The sequence below is a fragment of the Acinonyx jubatus genome, chromosome B1 (assembly GCF_027475565.1).
Source record: "Acinonyx jubatus isolate Ajub_Pintada_27869175 chromosome B1, VMU_Ajub_asm_v1.0, whole genome shotgun sequence".
Classification (NCBI taxonomy): domain Eukaryota; kingdom Metazoa; phylum Chordata; class Mammalia; order Carnivora; family Felidae; genus Acinonyx; species Acinonyx jubatus.
Genome location: NC_069382.1, coordinates 146,797,924 through 146,817,087, shown reverse-complemented (window position 1 = coordinate 146,817,087; position 19,164 = coordinate 146,797,924). Strand labels below are relative to the sequence as shown.

Below are 19,164 nucleotides of genomic sequence, written 5' to 3'. Positions count from 1 at the left end.
AGCAGCTTAGTCATAATTGCCAAAACTTGAAAGCAACAGAGATGTCCTTCGATAGGTGAATGGATAAACAAACTGTGTGGTACATCCATACAATGGTATATCATTCAGCAATAATGAGCTATCAAGCCACAAAAAGACACATAGGAACATAAATGCGTAACATTAAGTGAAAAATAAGAGTTCTAATTTAAAATAGATTCAATAGAAGTCACTGAAATTCTTATAGATCTGATTATTCCAATAAATATATGTGATCATAAAGAGACTTTGTAAGGAAAAGGGCATGTGAAATTGGTACCTCAGTTCTAGGCCCACTGGGCGTACAAACTACCTACAGGTTTACCACGTCATTGACATTTCCTGTCTTCAGTTATCTGAACCATAGGTGTATTGGCCTGAATGACTCACAGTCTTCTTCAACCTTTAAAATTCTGTGAGTCTAGTTTATGGATTTGTGTGTGTGTGTGTGTGTGTGTGTGTGTGTGTGAATAAATTGTTAGTCTCTTTTAGATTATTGTAGGATTAGTTTCATGCCTTATCAATAGCCCATGGGGAGACATTATTATAAAGTAACTCAATTTTTCCATGGTTTGGCTTATATTTGGACTTATATTTGACTTATAGTTATAGAATATAAATTATATTTATATGAAAAAATGACAGTCTCTGCCCACAAACCTGATATTCCGCTGACCTTGTCAGGGAGTCAGTTTCCACAAAGCCTTCATTTAATTGTACCATGGAATACCCAAGCCTGACTCTCCTAATGTCTTCATGAGACACTAAGGGGCTTTTTTCAGATTACTTTGTTTATGTGTTCTGTGCAGTAGGTCCTTGAAATTTACATTTCATTTTTTTTTTTTTAACTAGTGTTTCATGGTTGCAATAGTTAGGCTACCGCCACAAGCCCTAGGAGATAATTGGCTGCATCAATTCAAAGATATAAATGTTTCTTTCTATGTAGAAAGACAAACTCATTGATTCTTCAACATATTAGGGAATTCTCGTTTTTCTAGGCATTTAACCTTACAATAATGTAAAGAACTACCTCCTAGAGGTTCAAACATGTAAATGCATCTATGAAACGTCAAATTTTTGTGCCATTGTTTTGGAATGACTCATGAAGTTACCATCACCTTTCCCCCAGGTTTTGTAACAAAGATACATTTGTGACTAGCTAATTATTATGTGCACTCATTTATTAATCAGGCTTTCTTTGGATATATCTAAGGGTGGGGATAGTTCTCTTTTTTTCTGTGTGCGTGTGTGTGGGTGTGGGTGTGGGTGTGGGTGGGTGTGTGTTAAAAAAATCACCAAAAATAGGGAGGTTTCATAGTAAAAATGGTTAGAAGATCTCTGGCCTGATTTATCACCATATTTTGTTTCCTAGATATAACTTTTTTTCGAGGATCCTTCTAAAGGGTTTATAAGTAGAAAATGTATTAAATAAAAAATCTCTTTGGAAAACTTGGAATAATAAAGAAACAGAAAAAAGTATTTGTGAGCTCAGGAGAAATGATGAGAAATTATATAACATTTATAACATTATATAATTATGTAATTATATAATTATATAACATTGCATTACACCTCTTTTATATTCCAATTTGCATGATGTAAAGAGTTGAGTATCTCTGCTGTATTCTTCCAGCCAGGATAAATTGACCCACTACTTTACAAATTTATAAGAATTTAAATCCCTTATAAATTGACTATGGGTTGATTAAAGTGATTTTAAAATAAATCACGTCATTTAATTTCACTTCATTGTACTGTATTCACTAAACATTTAAATTCTCATACATGTATAGCTTGCTTAAAGCTGTCAATATTTAACTTTTATAGAGAATTAGAGGCCTGTTTTTGAAGTGATCCAGTTTCGGTAATAAGCCACCTCTGTGTAGACTCCAGGTTTGTTCTTTTGACCACAGTTATCTCCCCAGCTCACAATTCCAATGAGATACCAGGTGTCTTTAAAATCCTTTATAACTAAGGGTCCCCCAGAATCACCCTGAAAATAAAAGAGAAATAAAATTACCTCAATATAGAACTTATTACTTAAAATATTCTGATGAAGCACATATTTTATTATAGACAGCATATTTATTGATTACCAATTACAGAACAATTAATTGAAACATGGATTTCAAAAGTTATAAAAGCTTTAAAGTTCAGTTTCCACATTTTAATTTTCTCAGATTTATAGACATATAATGGACAAATATAATTGTATATAGTTAAAATGTACAATGTGATATTTAACATACATATATATATATATATATATATAATTTGTGAAATGATTACCACAATCAGTTTTATTAACACATCTATCATTTCACATAGTTACTGTGTGTGTGTGTGTGTGTGTGTGTGTGTGTGTGTGTGTGTGTGTAGAATGCCTAAGGTCTACTGGCAAATTTCAAATATACAACACAGAAAGTCTAGTTGGTGTTGGTTTTCTCCTGGCTCGAAGCAGGGTTCTTGGATCTCTGTTTTATCAGACAGACTAACCCCCTCATCATGTACCTCAGTTATAATTGCTGTATTCATGTCTTGGACCCTGTCCTTGAGTCTTTTCTCAATAACTTTCCCAGTTTTTCTGTGTCTAGAGCTTTGTTTTACTACTCACTTGCTCAGTCATGGAGCAGGAATTTTACCTCTGCTTCCCAATCTAGTGAAATCTCCTTATGACCACCTCCTTCCTGAGGCATATCACGAATCTCACCACTTGCCTAGATTCTCATATCCTGTCTGCTCCTGGACTCCTGTCACCACCTTCCCCTTCTCCATCATGGCTTGGACCTCTCTGTGCATTCTCTGAATTCTAGCTGCCTCTCTCCTCTTTCTCAGCAACTGAGGCTGGATATGTACCCGATTTCGCTCTTGCCCAGCCTATATGCTACAAAACTCCCTGTTCCTTTTCTGACAGAGGTTTACATGTGTAATTTATGGGACTCAGGGCAGAGCTTTCTGCCACCTGACATCAAAACAACTTCCATTATTTCATCATGTACAATCATCTCCTTGAAGTTTTCAAGAATCTCATGTTATAAAGCAAGTACCTACAGGAAGAAACATACTTTATACCTTCATCAGAAAACGTACATCCAGGATAGCTATTAGACAGCAGAGGAAGGCACTGGAAAGGGCACCAGGCCTAATCCACCTTCTCACTCAGTGTTAACTGCCTCTTGCCCCCTCATTCTCCTTATGCTGAGAGCCAACAGATTACTTAGAATTCCCTCAAATATGAATTATAATTTCATACCTTCATTATTTTTGCTATGCTCTTTCTATGTATAGAAAAATAATAGTATTTTCTTGTTGTATAACTGCTAAGTGCCATTTATGCTTCAGGCCTCATTTAAGTGTGATTTCTCTGATATTTGCTGCAAAATTGTTCCCTTCACACTAAAGATATTTGCTCTCCATTATATCATTTAAAACATCTCATCATAGCTCATTGTTCATGATGATTTCCTTTCTAGATGAGACCCCTTTAAGAAAAGGGACTTTGCTGTATGAACCTTTGGACTTCTGGTATAAAGAAAATTTAATTTGGTTAGTTAGTTTGTTTGATAGCTTTAAAGAAACTCTGCTTATATAATTTTGCTTAATAAAACATCCAAAAATGTTTGTGTTGTGAAATATGCATTTAGAAATTACTGAACTGACAAAATATCTATATTGGTACAAACATAAAGAACATTGAATATTTCTTGAAAGAGATAAAAAATATTTTGAGTTAATGATATCAAAATAATTTCTACCTACCCTGCAGGCATCATAAATTCCTTCCAGATATCCAGCACAAAACATTCCAAATTTTATATCATGGCCATATATGTGTGGTTGTTTGCACACATCATCACTTATGATTTTCAGTCTGGCTTCTCGAAGATTATTTTGGGATTCCCCTTAAGGGAAAACAAAGTAATTTTAGTGTTTACAATCAACGTCCTTAGCTAGAAAGAAGTGAGTGGACTTTTTTCCTAATCGAACCTATTTCATATTAAAACTGTCAATACAAAATGAAGTTAATATAAGCAGTTTCTAGAGAATAAATCTGTTTTTAAAATCTGGCACATTTAAATGATAATTATTGCCCTTATCATATTTTTGTAAATACCTATACTTGTAAGAAAAACATTTTGTGTCTTTTTCTGGAAAACCTTTGTACATTTACTTTATTTTTATTATTTTATTTCATCTTATTTTAATGTTTATTTATTATTGAGAGACAGAGAGAGACAGAGCATGAGCAGAGAGGGGCAGAGACAGAGGGAGACACAGAATCCAAAGCAGGCTCCAGGCTTTGAGCTGTCAGCACAGAGCCAGATGAGGGGCTTGAACTCACAAACTGCAGGATCATGACCTGAGCTGAAGTCGGACGCCTAACTGACTGAGCCACCCAGGCGCCCCTATTTTATTTTATCTTAATTCTAGTATAGTTAACACAGTGTTATGTTAGTTTTAGGTGCACAATTTAGTGATTCACCTCTTCCATGCATCACCCGGTGCTCATCACAACAAGTGCATTTCTTAATCCCCATTGCCTATTTTATCTATCCCCTCTCCCACCTCTCTCTGGTAACCATCAGTTAAGAGTCTGTTTCTTGGTCTGTTTCTTTCTTTTTTTCCTTTGCTCCTTTGTTTGTGTGTGTCTTACTTAAATCCCACATATGAGTGAAATCATATGGTGTTCGTCTTTCTCTGACAGAATTATTTGGCTTAGCATCGTACTTTTTCTTTAAACCAATCCATTTATATATATATATATAGGTAGGAAAGCACTCATTTTTAAAAATACAGTTTGTATTTGTGGATTCCAGATTGTTTCTAGAAACTTGTCAGGTTTAGATAGCTTCCTCCCTTGGCTTGATAAAATAACTAAAATACTGTGTATATTTATTTTATCCTTTACATTTTATGAAGAACTTTTACATATATAATGACATTTAAAGTCAATGATTTAATTTCTAATGTATTACCAGTTTGGGACTCCAGAGTGTAAACTAGATCCTGAGTTGTAGAAACCAATGTTATGACAGGAAGATAACTGCCTCTGGTGGAAACAAAGAATATCACAAGCATTCGGGGATTCTTTATATCAAACCACATATTGGTCAGGAAACTGACATGTGGTAGACAGAATCTACAATGATTTCCAAGATCCCTATGTGATCTCCTCCCCTGCTTCGGCCTCCAAGTGTGGATGGGATCTGTGAATATAATGGATGTCATTCTCATGATTAGGTTATGTTACATGGCACAGGTAAGGGAATTCTCAGGATGTAATCAGTTTGACATTGAGTTCATCAAAAGGGAGATTATCCAAGGTGGGCCTGACCTAATGAGGTGAACCTCATTTTCAAAAGGGTTTAGGCCTTCCCTGAGTTCAGAGACTTTTTCCTAATGGTTTTGAAGAAGCAAGCTGCTACGAGTTCTATAGCTGCAAGAAACTGCATTCCATAGCAACCAGTGACCTTGAAGGTGAAGCCAGAGCTGCAGATGGAGACCACAACTCCAGTGGACACCTTGCTTGCTGTTTTGTGATACCTTGAAAAGAGGACCTAGCTAAGCTGGGTCTGAAATTCTGACCCATGGAAACTGTGAAATAATAAATGCTTGCTGTTTGAAGCTGTTAAATTTGTGGTAATTTGTTACACAGCAATGGGAAACTAATAGACATACCAATTTTAGTAGAATACCAGTTCAGGATTTATTTCTGGAGAGGTGATTACTGAAGTGTTTAAAAAGTGCTTAAGTTATTCTGTTCTTTGAATCAATTGGTGTTTTGTCTTTTTTTTTTTTCCTATGGCATTGTCAGTTAAAAAAATTCATATCCAGTGTCGGGAATGGTAAAGTGAAATTGACAATCTACATATTGTACCTGACAATATAAATTTATAACTTTTTGAGAAAACTGGTTGGCAAAATTTATAAAAAATACAGCACATAAATTCCAGGCATCCCTGAACTATTTCTCAGCCTTTTATTTCACTAATTTTCTCTATTTTTTCTTAATTTTGACTTTATTCATTTATACCTATTATTATTTCCTTCCTTTTGCTTGTTTTAGGCTTATTTTGCTCTTTATTTCTGATTTAAGTAAGAACTTAGATTATTGATTTGAGAATTTTCTTCTTTTCTAATGTCTTCAGTTGCTATAAATTTCCCTCTCTGCATTGTTTTAGCTACATCCTGTGCATATTGATGTTGTTTTCTTTTTCATTTTCAGTCTTTTGTATACTTAAAATTTTCTTTAAGACTTCCTCTTTAACCTATGTATTATTTAGAAGGGTATTGTTTAATTTCTAAGCAGTCAGAGATTTTTCTGTTCTCTTTCTGCTAATGGTTTCTAGTTTGATTTCATTATGATCAGACAGATACTGTGTATGATTTCAGTTCTTTAAAGTTGTTGAAGATTGTATTATGGAGCTAGATATGATCTACTTTTGGTCAGTATTGGTGAATATTTTATGGATGCTTGAAAAAAATGGGTTCAGCTTTGGATTCTATACATGCCATTTAGATTCCATTGCTACTCAAAAAGTATTACAGCAGGTATATTTCTGCCAACCTCAAACTCCAGGCCAGAACTGATTCTTCCCACCAAACCAAAGGGAAAATGAAGTGCCCCTCCCATCATCATGAAGCAGGAAGTGCAAATTCTATATTATAAGAAAACCCATCAGAGAGAGTGCAGACATAGAGGTGTTATGCTTACAGCTCTACTCAGCTGCCCTGGGATTAGTAAGATATGAATAATTTCTGTGATTGGTAATATGGCTGTAAAGAAAGCCATACATATCTCAGCTTGTATAATAGTAATGAAACCATATGAGACACCTGGAAAAAATCTAGAGACCATCAAGACTATTCTTGGGTACATTAGTGAAAGATATTCCTAGTTCCTTAGTGGAGACTAAGAATTAATGGTTTATTCTTTAGGGTTTTTATATATAAAGGAATTGTACAGAGCTCTGTGAATGGATTTTGTCATTCCCAGAAAGGCTTTTCTTTATCTTCTTATGCCCAGAGTTAAGGAAACTCCCTTGCTGTTGTTATATGTAAGTACCTAGACCAGATTTTACAATCCAGAGTGTATCTGACTATGCCAAAAAAGCATTCAAAAACAAAATCATTTTTACTTATTAGAAGTGTAAGGTAGTATATCAAGTTAAATCAGTTTAGAGAGAGCCACGGAAGCTTTGTTATCAGAGACGATCTCTAAATTAGCCTCTGTAATTCTGAAGCAGATTTGGCTGTAATTGGACATTGTAGCTGAGAAACAGAAAAACTTGTGAAGTGACCCAGGAAAGTGAAAATGAGTTGTGGAGCAAACCAAGGAGATGAATAGATTAAAAGGGTAGAGGGGGGCTCACAGAGATGAGGCATAAAGGGAGGGAGCGTTGGAGGGAAAGTGGGCATGAAGATGACAACACATCTGATGCACACCTGGCATTGCATAGACAACAGCACATAGAAATAGACTCTAGTGTTGCTGAGGGAACATTCACTTTTATGTCTTCCTTGAAGCCTACCCCTTTGGAGCTGCCTCTCTCTATTCTATGTGAGTCTGACCAGGCTGTCTATCACACACCTTCCTTTCTTGGTATAGGCACAGGAGTGAGTACCTGAGTTAGTGAGTCAACCCAAGTGCCCTGGACACAAACGGGGCCAAAGGAAACCTTTTCAAGGATTAATGTAGATTCTGGCAAAGAGCAGGACGTGTTCTTCCCTCCGCATCTATTAGGGGAACATGATGTAAACCTTGATGTTGTTGGCCACCTTTGACACTATGTGGAACTAGAATCCCTCCATATGAAGGCAATCTAGGGGAAAACAGAGCCAGAAATGGGAAGATTCAGAGATTCAGCATCTAATGACATACAAACTCCTGAATCCAGCTATGTCTAAAACAAGACTCATCTCCTCTCGATTTCCAAATCACAAGGGCTGAATTTGCCATTTTATTATTGTTTTTGCTTTAGTTAGTTCGAGTTGAGTTTCTGTCACTGACAAAGTAAGAGCTCTAACTAATCCAATCAAGCTGTGTGGAAATGGCTGGCAGGATATATTAATGGAGATTAGATTAAATCACACTGTCCTAAATTGGATTTAGAGCTCTGTGTCGTTTCTGAGATACCTACCACCGTAGAAAAGTGCTCCAAATCCTGTGATATAAACAGTTGAATTGGGTTGGAAGGATGCAGAGGCTTCTGGCAAACAAACCCGGCGGATGTCATTAGTAAAGGTGACCTTGGGAGAGAACTGTACAACAGCAATGTCGTACTCTCTTGCTGGGGAGTGATATCTCTCATGGACAATAATTCTTCTGATATTTCTTTTCATTAATGGAGGTTTGATTGTTGTTCCAAAGCTAACAGTCCATTGATGTGGATTTGCATTACTGGAAAAGGTTAGAAATGCATATAAACTGAACATATAAACTGCAGCACTATAATAACTGCATGAAGGCTAATAAAAAACTCCATCTTAAAAATATTTGGTTGTAGTGATAGTTTCCTTTGACCTTTAAATATAGACTATTGCTATTTTGAAAGATAAGCTGTATACAAACAGCATCTTAGAGCTGAAATCCAAATAAGAATTATTGAATTCTAGAACTGTAAAGCATATAAGCTATCATTCATTTATCTCTTCAGCAAATATTTGTTGAAATTCTGTATGCTAAGTCTTATTTGAAGTGCTGGGATTGAAGTGGTGAACCAGACAGAAAAGGTCCCTGCTGGTGGCAGTATTCAATTCCAGTGAAGGAAAAAGAACAAAATGAATTAACAGATAAATAAATCCAAGCAGTGATAAGGGCTATGAATAAAATAAAATAGGGTAGTGGAATAGAGTACAGGGGGGTAGTTAGAGAATTTTCTTTTAAAAATAGGATGTTTAGGCTGAGACATGGTTTATGGGGAATTGGCTGTGAGAAGGCAGGGAGACAAATTTCCAGACAAACTTCCTAAGGCTTACATCAGATGGGCTGCAGTTCGAGACCCAAGGGAAGAGTGGTGGGGCATGAGGCTGGCGAGGTAGGCAGGAACCAGATTTTAGAGTGTCTTATAGGTCATGAATAGTGTGTTTAGATTTTATTCAAGTGATATGGGAATTCACTGGATAATTTTAAGACAAGAGTAATGTAGTTTCATTTACATTAAAAAAAAATCACATAAGTTCTTTCTGGAGAATAGATTGTTGGAAGGTAAGAGTGAATGAGGTAAAAGTTGTCAGAAGTAGGAGCGCCTGGATGCCTCAGTCAGTTAACCTTCTCACTTTAGCTCAGGTCATGATCTCACAGTTCTTGGGATCGAGCCCCACATTGGGCTCTGTGCTGAAAGCACAGAGCCTGCTTTGGATCCTCTTTATCTAAAATAAATAAACATTTAAGAAAAAAATTTGTCAGAAGTCTTGTGAAAGATGACCAAGTATGGATGACTTCTAGCTTGTGAGCAACTTTTAGCTTGTGGGCTTGCGCAACTGGCAGATCATGGTACATATGGAGATTGGAAAGGTCATTTAGTAATAAAAGATCATCTAGTAAAGCCTTTGTTTTATACATAAGGAAAATAAAACCTAGATAGGTTAAACTATTTGCCATGTATCATGTCTGCTTGCCTCTCTCTGCTCTTCTCTTTATTGGACATGGTCTCCCATCAAAATCTATTTATTAGTAGCAAGATTAGTATTCTTAACTAAGTACTTAACTAACACCGTCCATGAGGGATAAGCAGAAACAGATACTGCCCATATAGATACTTGTTCCTCAACCTAATTATTTCCTAATAGGTAGCTTTAGTCATAGAAAGAAGCATATAAACATATCATAGGGTTTAAGTCCAATTTGACAGCTGTAATTGTGTTGGGATTATTATTTTTATCTTTACGGGAACTTAAATTTAAATTTTAAATCGTGTTTTTATACACAGTTTTGATGTGCAAAAATAATGAGAGAAGCTAAATAAAAATGGTTTGTGAACACAGTTGTTCATTTGCATAAATATATTGACATTTTTGTTTATAAATAAATCTCTTGTGAATTTTATTTGTGCAAATCTGCTCCCTCACCTTAGTCATACCTAGATAAACTTAATATAAATCAAGTATTTCAAACTTGGAAGTGCAAAGGACAGACCTTGAATTGCATTTACTTAAATGATCATTTCAGAACTTTCAAACAAAACCCTGATACTATTTAATACAACTTGTATTTGTTACATTGTGGACAGAAAACCTGAAAGAAACACCTGACATGAAAGATCCTAAGTGAAGATTACAAATAAACTTAAAAAAATTTTAAACTGGGCCCAAATAAAAAAAAATGATAATGATAATGAGTATAAAACAGTAATTCAGATCCCTGACTAAATTGTAAAAATTCAAAGTGTGATTCCTGGGTTGGAAACTATCCCTATAAAAAGGATCTGGGAATTTTGTTGATTATTAGCTTGAAAATCGATCCATGTGATAAGAGTTCTTAAAGGGTTCAGTCAGTATAAGAGTGCAATGATATCAAACAATCTCAAACTAGGGAAGGCCATAAAAAGTCATTTGGTCCTCTCACTGATCCAGTGCTTGAAAATGGAACTTTGCATGAGGCAGACATACAGGCTTGTGTTCAATTCCACCCTCCCCTAACATTGTGACCTTGGGCAAGTTACTTAACTTTTCTTATTTTGCTCAGTGAAAAAAAAGCTTATCAAGCATTGTTTACTTAATGAGGTGAGTGTGAGTGTAAGAATTATGTAAAATCAATCCTTTAAAAAAATTTTTTAAATGTTTATTTACTTTTGAGAGAGAAAGAGACAGCATGAGCAAGGGAGGGGCAGAAAGGGATAGAGACACTGAATCTGAAGCAGGCTCCAGGCTCTGAGCTGTCAGCACAGAGCCTGATGCAACGTGGGGCTCGAACTCACCAACCATAAGATAAGATCATGACCTGAGCCACAGTCGGAGGCTTACTGAGTCACCCAGGTGCCCCTATGTAAAACCAATCTTAAGGATCTAATCAAAAATTTGTACCACACTGGAGCTTAATAAGTGCTAATAGTTGTTGTAAGAACACAGTCTCAGGTAGCAATTGTCTATGCTTGAACCCTTCTGCAGATGGGAACATCGCCTTTCCCTTAGAATCTCTTTCTTCACCTTGGAATTCCTTGCATATTTGAGCAGCTCTAACTATTGAAAGTTCTTCCTTGATTCCCTAATTCTCTTGCACAGGAAAGTGTCTCAGACATAGGCTTTGAATGGCAAAGTAAACCATACAGTTATATTATCACCTTTCTTTACCATCCAACACTCTATAGTTTGAGAACATTTCATTTTCTCAATTTTTCTTTGAGTGTGTTGTCCAGGACAGAACTCACTATCCCAGTCAGGATTTGACCAACAAAGAGTCTAATGTCTCCTTTATTTTGAAATCTGCATTTCTTTTAATTCAATTTAAATCATAATGTAGTTTTGTGAACAACTAACTCATAGTAGGCTATTTTCTGAAAAAAATTTTAAGCAATTTGCACATGTTAAAGCACAAATATGCTTTTGGTACTGATATACTTAGATTTTTTTGACTCAGTGTAGAGCCTTACATTTATATTTACCAAAATTAATCATTTAGTTCTTGCTTATGATTCTAACATAATTAAAGTCCTGCTGAAATTTGTTTTTCTTACCCACATTTGTTATCCTTTCCAGCATCTATCATCAACTACTTTGTTGATTATAACTTCCACATCACCTACCAAGCCTAGAAAATACATTGTCTAGGACACAGTGCAGAATAAAGATCTTTGGTGGGCCATAAAAAACATCTGCAGTCTTTCAATAGCAATTCTTAATCATCATCCTTTAGATAGAGTTGTTCAGTTACTGAGCTAACTATAACCTTCCATTCAATTTATATTATTTTATTTTTTCAAAAGCCCTCGCATTTTACTTTGTCATTATGACATTAGTCATGCTATCTCATTTTTAAATATGTTTATTTATATTTATTTGGGAGGGGGCAGCATAGAGGTGGAGATGAGAGAATCCCAAGCAGGCTCTGCGCTGTCAGCACAGACCCTGATGTGGGGCTCAATTGCATGAAATGTGAAATCATGACCTGAGCCAAAATCAAGAGTTGGACACTTAACTGACTGAGCCACCCAGGCACCCACCCCAATCATACTATCTATTTTGAAGAGTGTTTTGGTTCTTGGAAGCATGATTTAAGGAAGACACTGACAAAATCAAGAACATGTAGAGGAGAAAAAGTAAGATTGTAGGATATTCTGAAGCTGATGTTGTGAAATAAAGTAGTGATATTTATTTTCACCTATGGTTTTGAGATTCTCATTTATTTTATATTATCTGGCCTGAAAAAGAGAAAATAAGGAATTAATTCTCTCCATGGTTCTATGGAGAAGGAAATAAATTTGATCCCTGATGTTCCAGATAAACAAAACAAATATCAGTGGATAAAAGTTATTAGGTTGCAGATTTGATGTTCATTGTTATAAGGATATTTGCAAAAGTGGATCCATCTACCACAAAATTGGCTGACTTTGGAGCTAGTAAGTTCTCCTTACTTTGAGATATTCGATTCCCAACTAGGAAACTAGGGATTTCTTTGCATTCTAACATATTGGCCTGTTGAGCTCTGATGTCTTTCAAACTTTAAGAATCTAAGTCTCTATATTCAGATTTAGACTCCAGTAGACAGAATTACCATGGTATCAAAAGTCGGAATTTTATTTGCAAATATCTTCTCCCATTTGGTGGGTTGTCTTTTTGTTTTATTTTGTTGATGGTTTCCTTCACTGTGAAAAAGTTTTTGAATAGTAGTATAGTTTTGGTATAGTTTAATTTTGCTTTTGTTTCCCTTACCTGTCTAGATATGTCTAGAAAAATGTCTACAGCTAATGTCAAAGAGATTGCTGCCTGTGTTTTCTTCTAGGAATTTTGTGGTTTCAGGTGTCACATTTAGGTCTTTAATCCATTTTGAGTTTATTTTTGTGTATGGTGTAAGATGGTGGTCCAGTTTCATTCGTTTGCATGTAGCTGTCGAGTTTTCCCAGCACCATTTGTTGAAGAGACTGTCTTTTGTCCCATTGTATATTCTTGCCTCCTTTGTTGTAGATTAATGGGCCATATAATTATTGGTTTATTTCTGGGATCTTTATTCTGTTCTATTGATTTATGTGTCTATTTTTGTATCAATATCATACTGTCTTGATTACCACAACTTTGTGGTGTATCTTGAAATCTGGGATTGTGGTTCCTTCAGCCCCATTCTTTCTCAAGATGGCTTTGGTTATTTGGAGTCATCTGCACAGTGAAGGAAACCATAAACAAAACAAAAAGGCAGCCTACTGAATGGAAGAGTATATTTACAAATGATATACCTGATAAAGGTTAATAATCAAAATATATAAAGAACTTGTACAACTCAACACCAAAAAAACAAGTGATCTAATTGAAAAATGGGCAGTATGCCCAAATAGACATTTTTCCAAAGGGGATATACAGATGGCCAACAGACACATGAAAAAATTCTCAACATCACTGGTAATCAGAGAAATGCAAATCAAAACCAAATGAGACATCACCTTATACGTGTCAGAATGACTAAAATTAAAAAGATAAGGAACAACAAATGTTGGCCAGGTTGTGGATAAAAAGGAACCCTTAGGCACTATTGGTGAGAATGTAAATTGGTACAGCCACTTTGAAAAATCATATGGTGGTTCCTCAAAAAATTAAAAATAGAATTACTGGGATGCCTGGGTGGCTCAATCAGTTAAGCATCTGACTCTTGATTTGGGCTCAGGGCGAGATCTCACAATTTGTGAGTTTGAGCCCTGTGGCAGGCTCAGTGCTGATGGTGGGGAGTCTGCTTGGGATTCTGTCTCTCCCTCTCTCTCTGCCCTTCCCCTGCTCCCATGTGTGGGCTCTCTCTTTCAAAATAAATAAACTTTAAAAAAATAAATAAATAAAAACAGAATTACCATATATGACCCTGTAATTCCACTACTGGGTATTTATTCCAAAGAAAACAAAAACACTAATTCAAAAAGATCTATACACCCCAAATGAAAACTATAATGAGATATCACCTGACACCTGTTAGTATGGCTAAAATCAACAACATAAGCACCAGCAGGTGTTGGTGAGCTTGCCAAGAAAGGAGAACCCTCTTGCATTGTTGGTGGGAATGCAAACTGGTTTTCCAGCCACTCTGGAAAACAGTATGGAGTTTCCTCAAAAAGTTAAAAATAGAACTACCTTACGATCCAGCAATCATACTACTAGATATTTACCAAAGGACACAAAAATATGAATTCAAAGGGACACATGTACCCTGATGTTTATAGCAGCATTATCTACAATAGCTAAATTATAGAAACAGCCCAAATGTCCATTGGCTGTTGAATGGACAAAGAAGATATAGTATATATGTAATGGGATATTACTTAGCCATTTTTTGCCAAAGAAATTTCAAACCAATCTTGCCAATTTCCGAGCTAATTTCAAGCCAAATATTGCCATTTGCAACAACATGGATGGAGCTAGAGACTATTTTTTTTTTAAGTAGGCTTCAAGCCCAGTGCAGAGCCCAGTGCTGGGCTTGAATTCATGACAATGATCTCAAGACCTAAGCTGAGATCAAGAGTCCAATGCTTAACCAACTGAGCCACCAGTCATCCCAGAGCTGGATGGCATTATGCTAAGTGAAATAAGTCAGAGAAGGACAAATACCATGTGATTTCACTCATCTGAAGGATTTAAGAAACAAAACAAATGAACAAAGGGAAAAAGAGAGAGGCAAACCAAGAAACAGACTCTTCACTATAGAGAACAAACTGATGGTTACCAGAGTGGAGGTGGGTGGAAGGATGTGCTTAAAAGGTGATGGAGATTAAGGAGTACACTTGTTGTGATGAGCTCTGGATGTGGTATGTAAGTGCTGAATCATTAAATTCTACAGTTAAAACTAATGTTACACTGTATGTGAGCTAACAGGAATTTAAATAAAAACTTTAAAAGAAGAAACTAAAACAAAAAAGGTATATACACCCCTATGTTTTATTGCAACATTATTTACAATAGCCAGGATATGGAAGCAACTTAAGTGTCCACTGATAAATGAATAGATAAGAAAGATTTGATATATATTGATATATACATATATGTACATATATGTGTGTTTATATATGTGTGTGTGTGTATATATATATATATATATATATATATATATGCATACATGGTGGTTGCCAGAGGGGAGAGGTATTGAGGGATGGAGAAAATATGGAATAAATAAGTCACAGGAATAAAAGCAAGCATAGGAAATATAGCCAATGGTATTATAATAGCGTTGTATGGTGCCAGATGGTAGCTACATTTGTGGTAAGCATAGCATAACATAAAGAAGTTGAATCACCATGTTATACACCTGAAATTAATGTGACATTTGTGTCAACTATACTCCAAAAAAGCCACCAAAACCTGTGAGGACATGACGAATGAATGCTAGGATAAGGACTACTACCCTCACTGACTTTGCAAATACGTATGCAACTATAACACATTAGAAAAAAGCCTGAAAGAAAATTTTCTCATTTACGTCGGTAATATTGGGGGACGTTGGTTATTAATCAGAACATAACACTCAGTTTTTTAGCAGTATTGAGGGCCAACTAACAGTCAATAACTTACTTCTTAAAGCAGTGTGCTGCGGTGATGAGCCATGTATTACTAATCAAGGTGGCCCCACACTGATGTATGTTATTTCGCTGAAGGGAAGCTTGCCATGGCCAGGCAGCCTTGGCTGCAATGTCTCCAGACATTATTCTGTTGACTATTAATGGAACAGCTCGTTTACCACAACCTGTAAGAGATTAAATCACTAAGTTATAAGAAATATCTCCATAGTCTTTGATTCAGAGTACCTAATAGAGTACTAGAATGCAATATTTGCATCTATCATTATGTAAACATGTACAATATTAACACCTATCCTCTGTGTTTCCTGATATGCTGATGTTTTGCTCATCCCTGCATTTATAGATGTGGGTATATATATTGTCTACTAAAGTTATGTTAAACTACAAAGGGTTGATATATCACAAAGTTATGTTTCCTGAAGACTTTTGGTATCAATTATCTAGATATCCTGGGAGTTCCTACTATAATTTTTGCTTCCCAGTTTCAGATGATCCAGCGTGTTACTTTGACACATTTTTACACAGTAAAAGTACAAGTTTTTATCCGTAGAACTCACCAGACAAGTAATTGCCCATTTGCTGAAACTCCTTCTCCCATACATTTTTCTGTATGACTAGTTCCTAAGGTGTGCATGGGTTAACATATAATGACCAGTTTCTTACTCTTCAGGGTGAAGAGTTCCATGTTTCCACACAAACATCCCATTCACTATTGGTGGGACTAAATATGTACTCTATTATGTGCGTCAGATCAGAGATTACTTTGCTGCTTAAGTTCCTAAGAATTAAGCCTGTTTAGAACATGGTGCTAATAAGGAAAATATAGTAGATTCAATTCTTGTTCCAACTAATTGGGTATCACAAAAGAAAACTCATTTTACTGATACTGACTACACTCCATTGTGGCCAGTCATTGTAGAAATCTCCACCATTCTGCCATTACTCTAGTTTAGACAACCATTTTTCTCATCTGGAGGGTTGCAACAGCTTCCCAGCTCATCGCCCCGCCTCTAGTACTGTTCTTCTAATCCATTCTGTATACTGAAATCTGAGTGAGTGACTTCCCACTGCCCTCCAAATGAAATTGAAATGTTTCAGCATCATTCTGGTCCTTGATCACTATTAATCATATCCATTTCCCATGCTCCCCACCCCCCATTCTATGTTCCAGGTACACTGACATTTTTCAATTACAATAAATGACCATGTTCCTGCTTTTCTAATGACATTTTTACATACTGCTCCCCCTGGCAAGGACACTCATCCCACTTGTCACTTGACTCATGGTCTCTCCTGTCTTAGGGATCACTTTCTGACTCTGTGAGACCAGGTTAAGCTGACTCTGTGATTGGCTCTCATAGCACTGTGCACTTTCTCTGTTGTAGCATTTATCACCCTATTTTAACATTTCCTGATTTATTTATATTTTCCCCTACCTTTGAACTCTTAATTTTAGAGGAGGGATCTTGTCTTATTCATAGTGGTATTCACTTTCTGGCACTAGGTAGATGTGAAAAAGATATTTGTTGAATGAATGAATGAATGAATGAATGAATAGATACATATAGTTTGTTTGTAAGACACAGAAACAAATGCATGAATGCTTTTGCTCAAAGTCATCACCACTTTGATTAAATCTTTCAAAATTTAGGCCATAGTGATATGAAGGGAGTGAGTGGAGCTGGTGTCAATCATGAAAATGAACATAATAAGCACATTTTATAGCTCAGTCACGAATAATGGAGTCTATTTCCTCCCCATTTATCACTTTCTCATTATTTCCTTTCTCAAAAGAAAGAACATTTCATAGCATTTTTCAAAATTAGAAAAGCAAGCCCATTTATTCCAAGCCAGAAATAGTTTATTCAAATTGCCCCCAAATTCCTACCATGTAAAATGTTTTTCTTGAACATGATGTAAAGATTGGTTTCAGAGCTAGAAAAAAAATACTTGTTTATTGTCCAATTGTTATTCTCTTCCAAAGAAAATGTATGACATGGATGGGAAATTATGAGCTAATATTTGAAGATATTTTCTCTTCTGATGTGGAAATTGAACTTTTCTTAATAAGCTAACTAGACTTACATGCTTGGACAGTTAGCTTTCCTGTTGATGAGCTCATTGCTGAAAAACAAAAGAGAACATAGAATGATAATATGATATTCTCTCAGTTGGTCTCAATAACCAGAAATTACCAGAGGATATTGACTATGTATGGATTCTAGACAGTTGAACAAATATTCAGGAGAATGGCTACCCAATAAAACAGGATATGTATACAATTTTTATAGAGATTTGTAGGCAACCTCTAATTAGGTGGATAAATCCTCAAGCAGTGGGTGATTAAGGCACAAACAGTGGATGATTAAAATTCATAAATAGTTTGTGTTAATACAGAACAGTTGTTTTCTAATTGTGCAGGATACAACCTCTTTGGATTTCATTTCAGGGGGGAAGTGAAATGGGGAAAGAGGCAGCAAGTAGACAGGATCTCCAGGCTCAAATCCAGCCTCAGTCAGAACAACTCTGCTTTTATTTCTTCTGTTTAAGCTTTCGCATAATCATTTTTTTGGTCAAAGGGTTTAGGAATGAAAAAATAAACCACCCAAATAAACTATATTGAATAATACTTCTAAAACACAGTTTCTAAAGTATCAAAATGATTTTTTTTCTGAAGAATAAACTTGTGTATTCTTACCCAACATCTGCTAAGTATTAGTAAAAACCAATTATTGGAGAGAATATAAAGTTAAATTCTATCAATTTCCAACAGTTAGGATTCTGACAAAGGAAACATGAGCATTTAAATTGAAATCAGTGGAAGGTTATATGAAAACTGTGATGATTTTCAAGGTAAAAAGGCTTATGAGCAGAATGAGGATAAAGTATTTTATTTATTTCAACCAGTGAACATACCTAATTTTTACCAAAGAATTTTACTTTTCATGTGTAGGAGAGAAATAAACTAACACCTTAGACATGAGAGTGACCCTCTAACATGCTTTGAGTTGAGAGTAATCTAGTAATTAGGGCTCTGCACGCTGTAAGTAACATCAGAGGAACTGGAGCACACATGAACCAAATGTGAACAGTGAGCTGCTCTTTCATAACTATGGTGTTTGCAATGCAAAGAAGTTGATTTTAGCTTTGCTTTGACACATTGCATCCCATAAAGGACCCACACCACATAGTTTTGTTTTTTCCTGAAAACAAAACAAAACAAAACAAAACACAGATTCTTGACAAATGACAGATAATCTTGGGCTGCAGGGTTATTTCTAGACTTGGTTTAGAATTTTGGCAGTTTTCCATTCATTGGGAATCCCCCAGATTGAGTGTTCCTAGAGAGCAATGATTTTGCCTGTAAAAATTGCCTTGAGGATAATACTGAGCTTTTCACTAAATGGGTTTTCCTACATGCTAGTAAACACTGATCCTT

The 19,164-nt window shown here is 35.7% G+C and overlaps 1 protein-coding gene across 1 annotated transcript in view; it reads right to left on the bottom strand.

Annotated features, from left to right (window-relative positions):
• Positions 1–1,585: 1,585 nt before the first annotated feature.
• Positions 1,586–19,164, bottom strand: part of TMPRSS11A (transmembrane serine protease 11A) — a 52,646-nt gene continuing 35,067 nt past the window's right edge. Inside the window, exons 6-10 of the mRNA XM_015074485.3 lie at positions 17,811–17,849; positions 15,718–15,889; positions 8,160–8,419; positions 3,778–3,920; positions 1,586–2,011 (exon numbers count right to left, since the gene is read on the bottom strand). Coding sequence (XP_014929971.1) covers positions 1,850–2,011; positions 3,778–3,920; positions 8,160–8,419; positions 15,718–15,889; positions 17,811–17,849 — 776 coding nt within the window. The 3' untranslated portion in view covers positions 1,586–1,849. The remainder of the gene's footprint in view (positions 2,012–3,777; positions 3,921–8,159; positions 8,420–15,717; positions 15,890–17,810; positions 17,850–19,164) is intronic.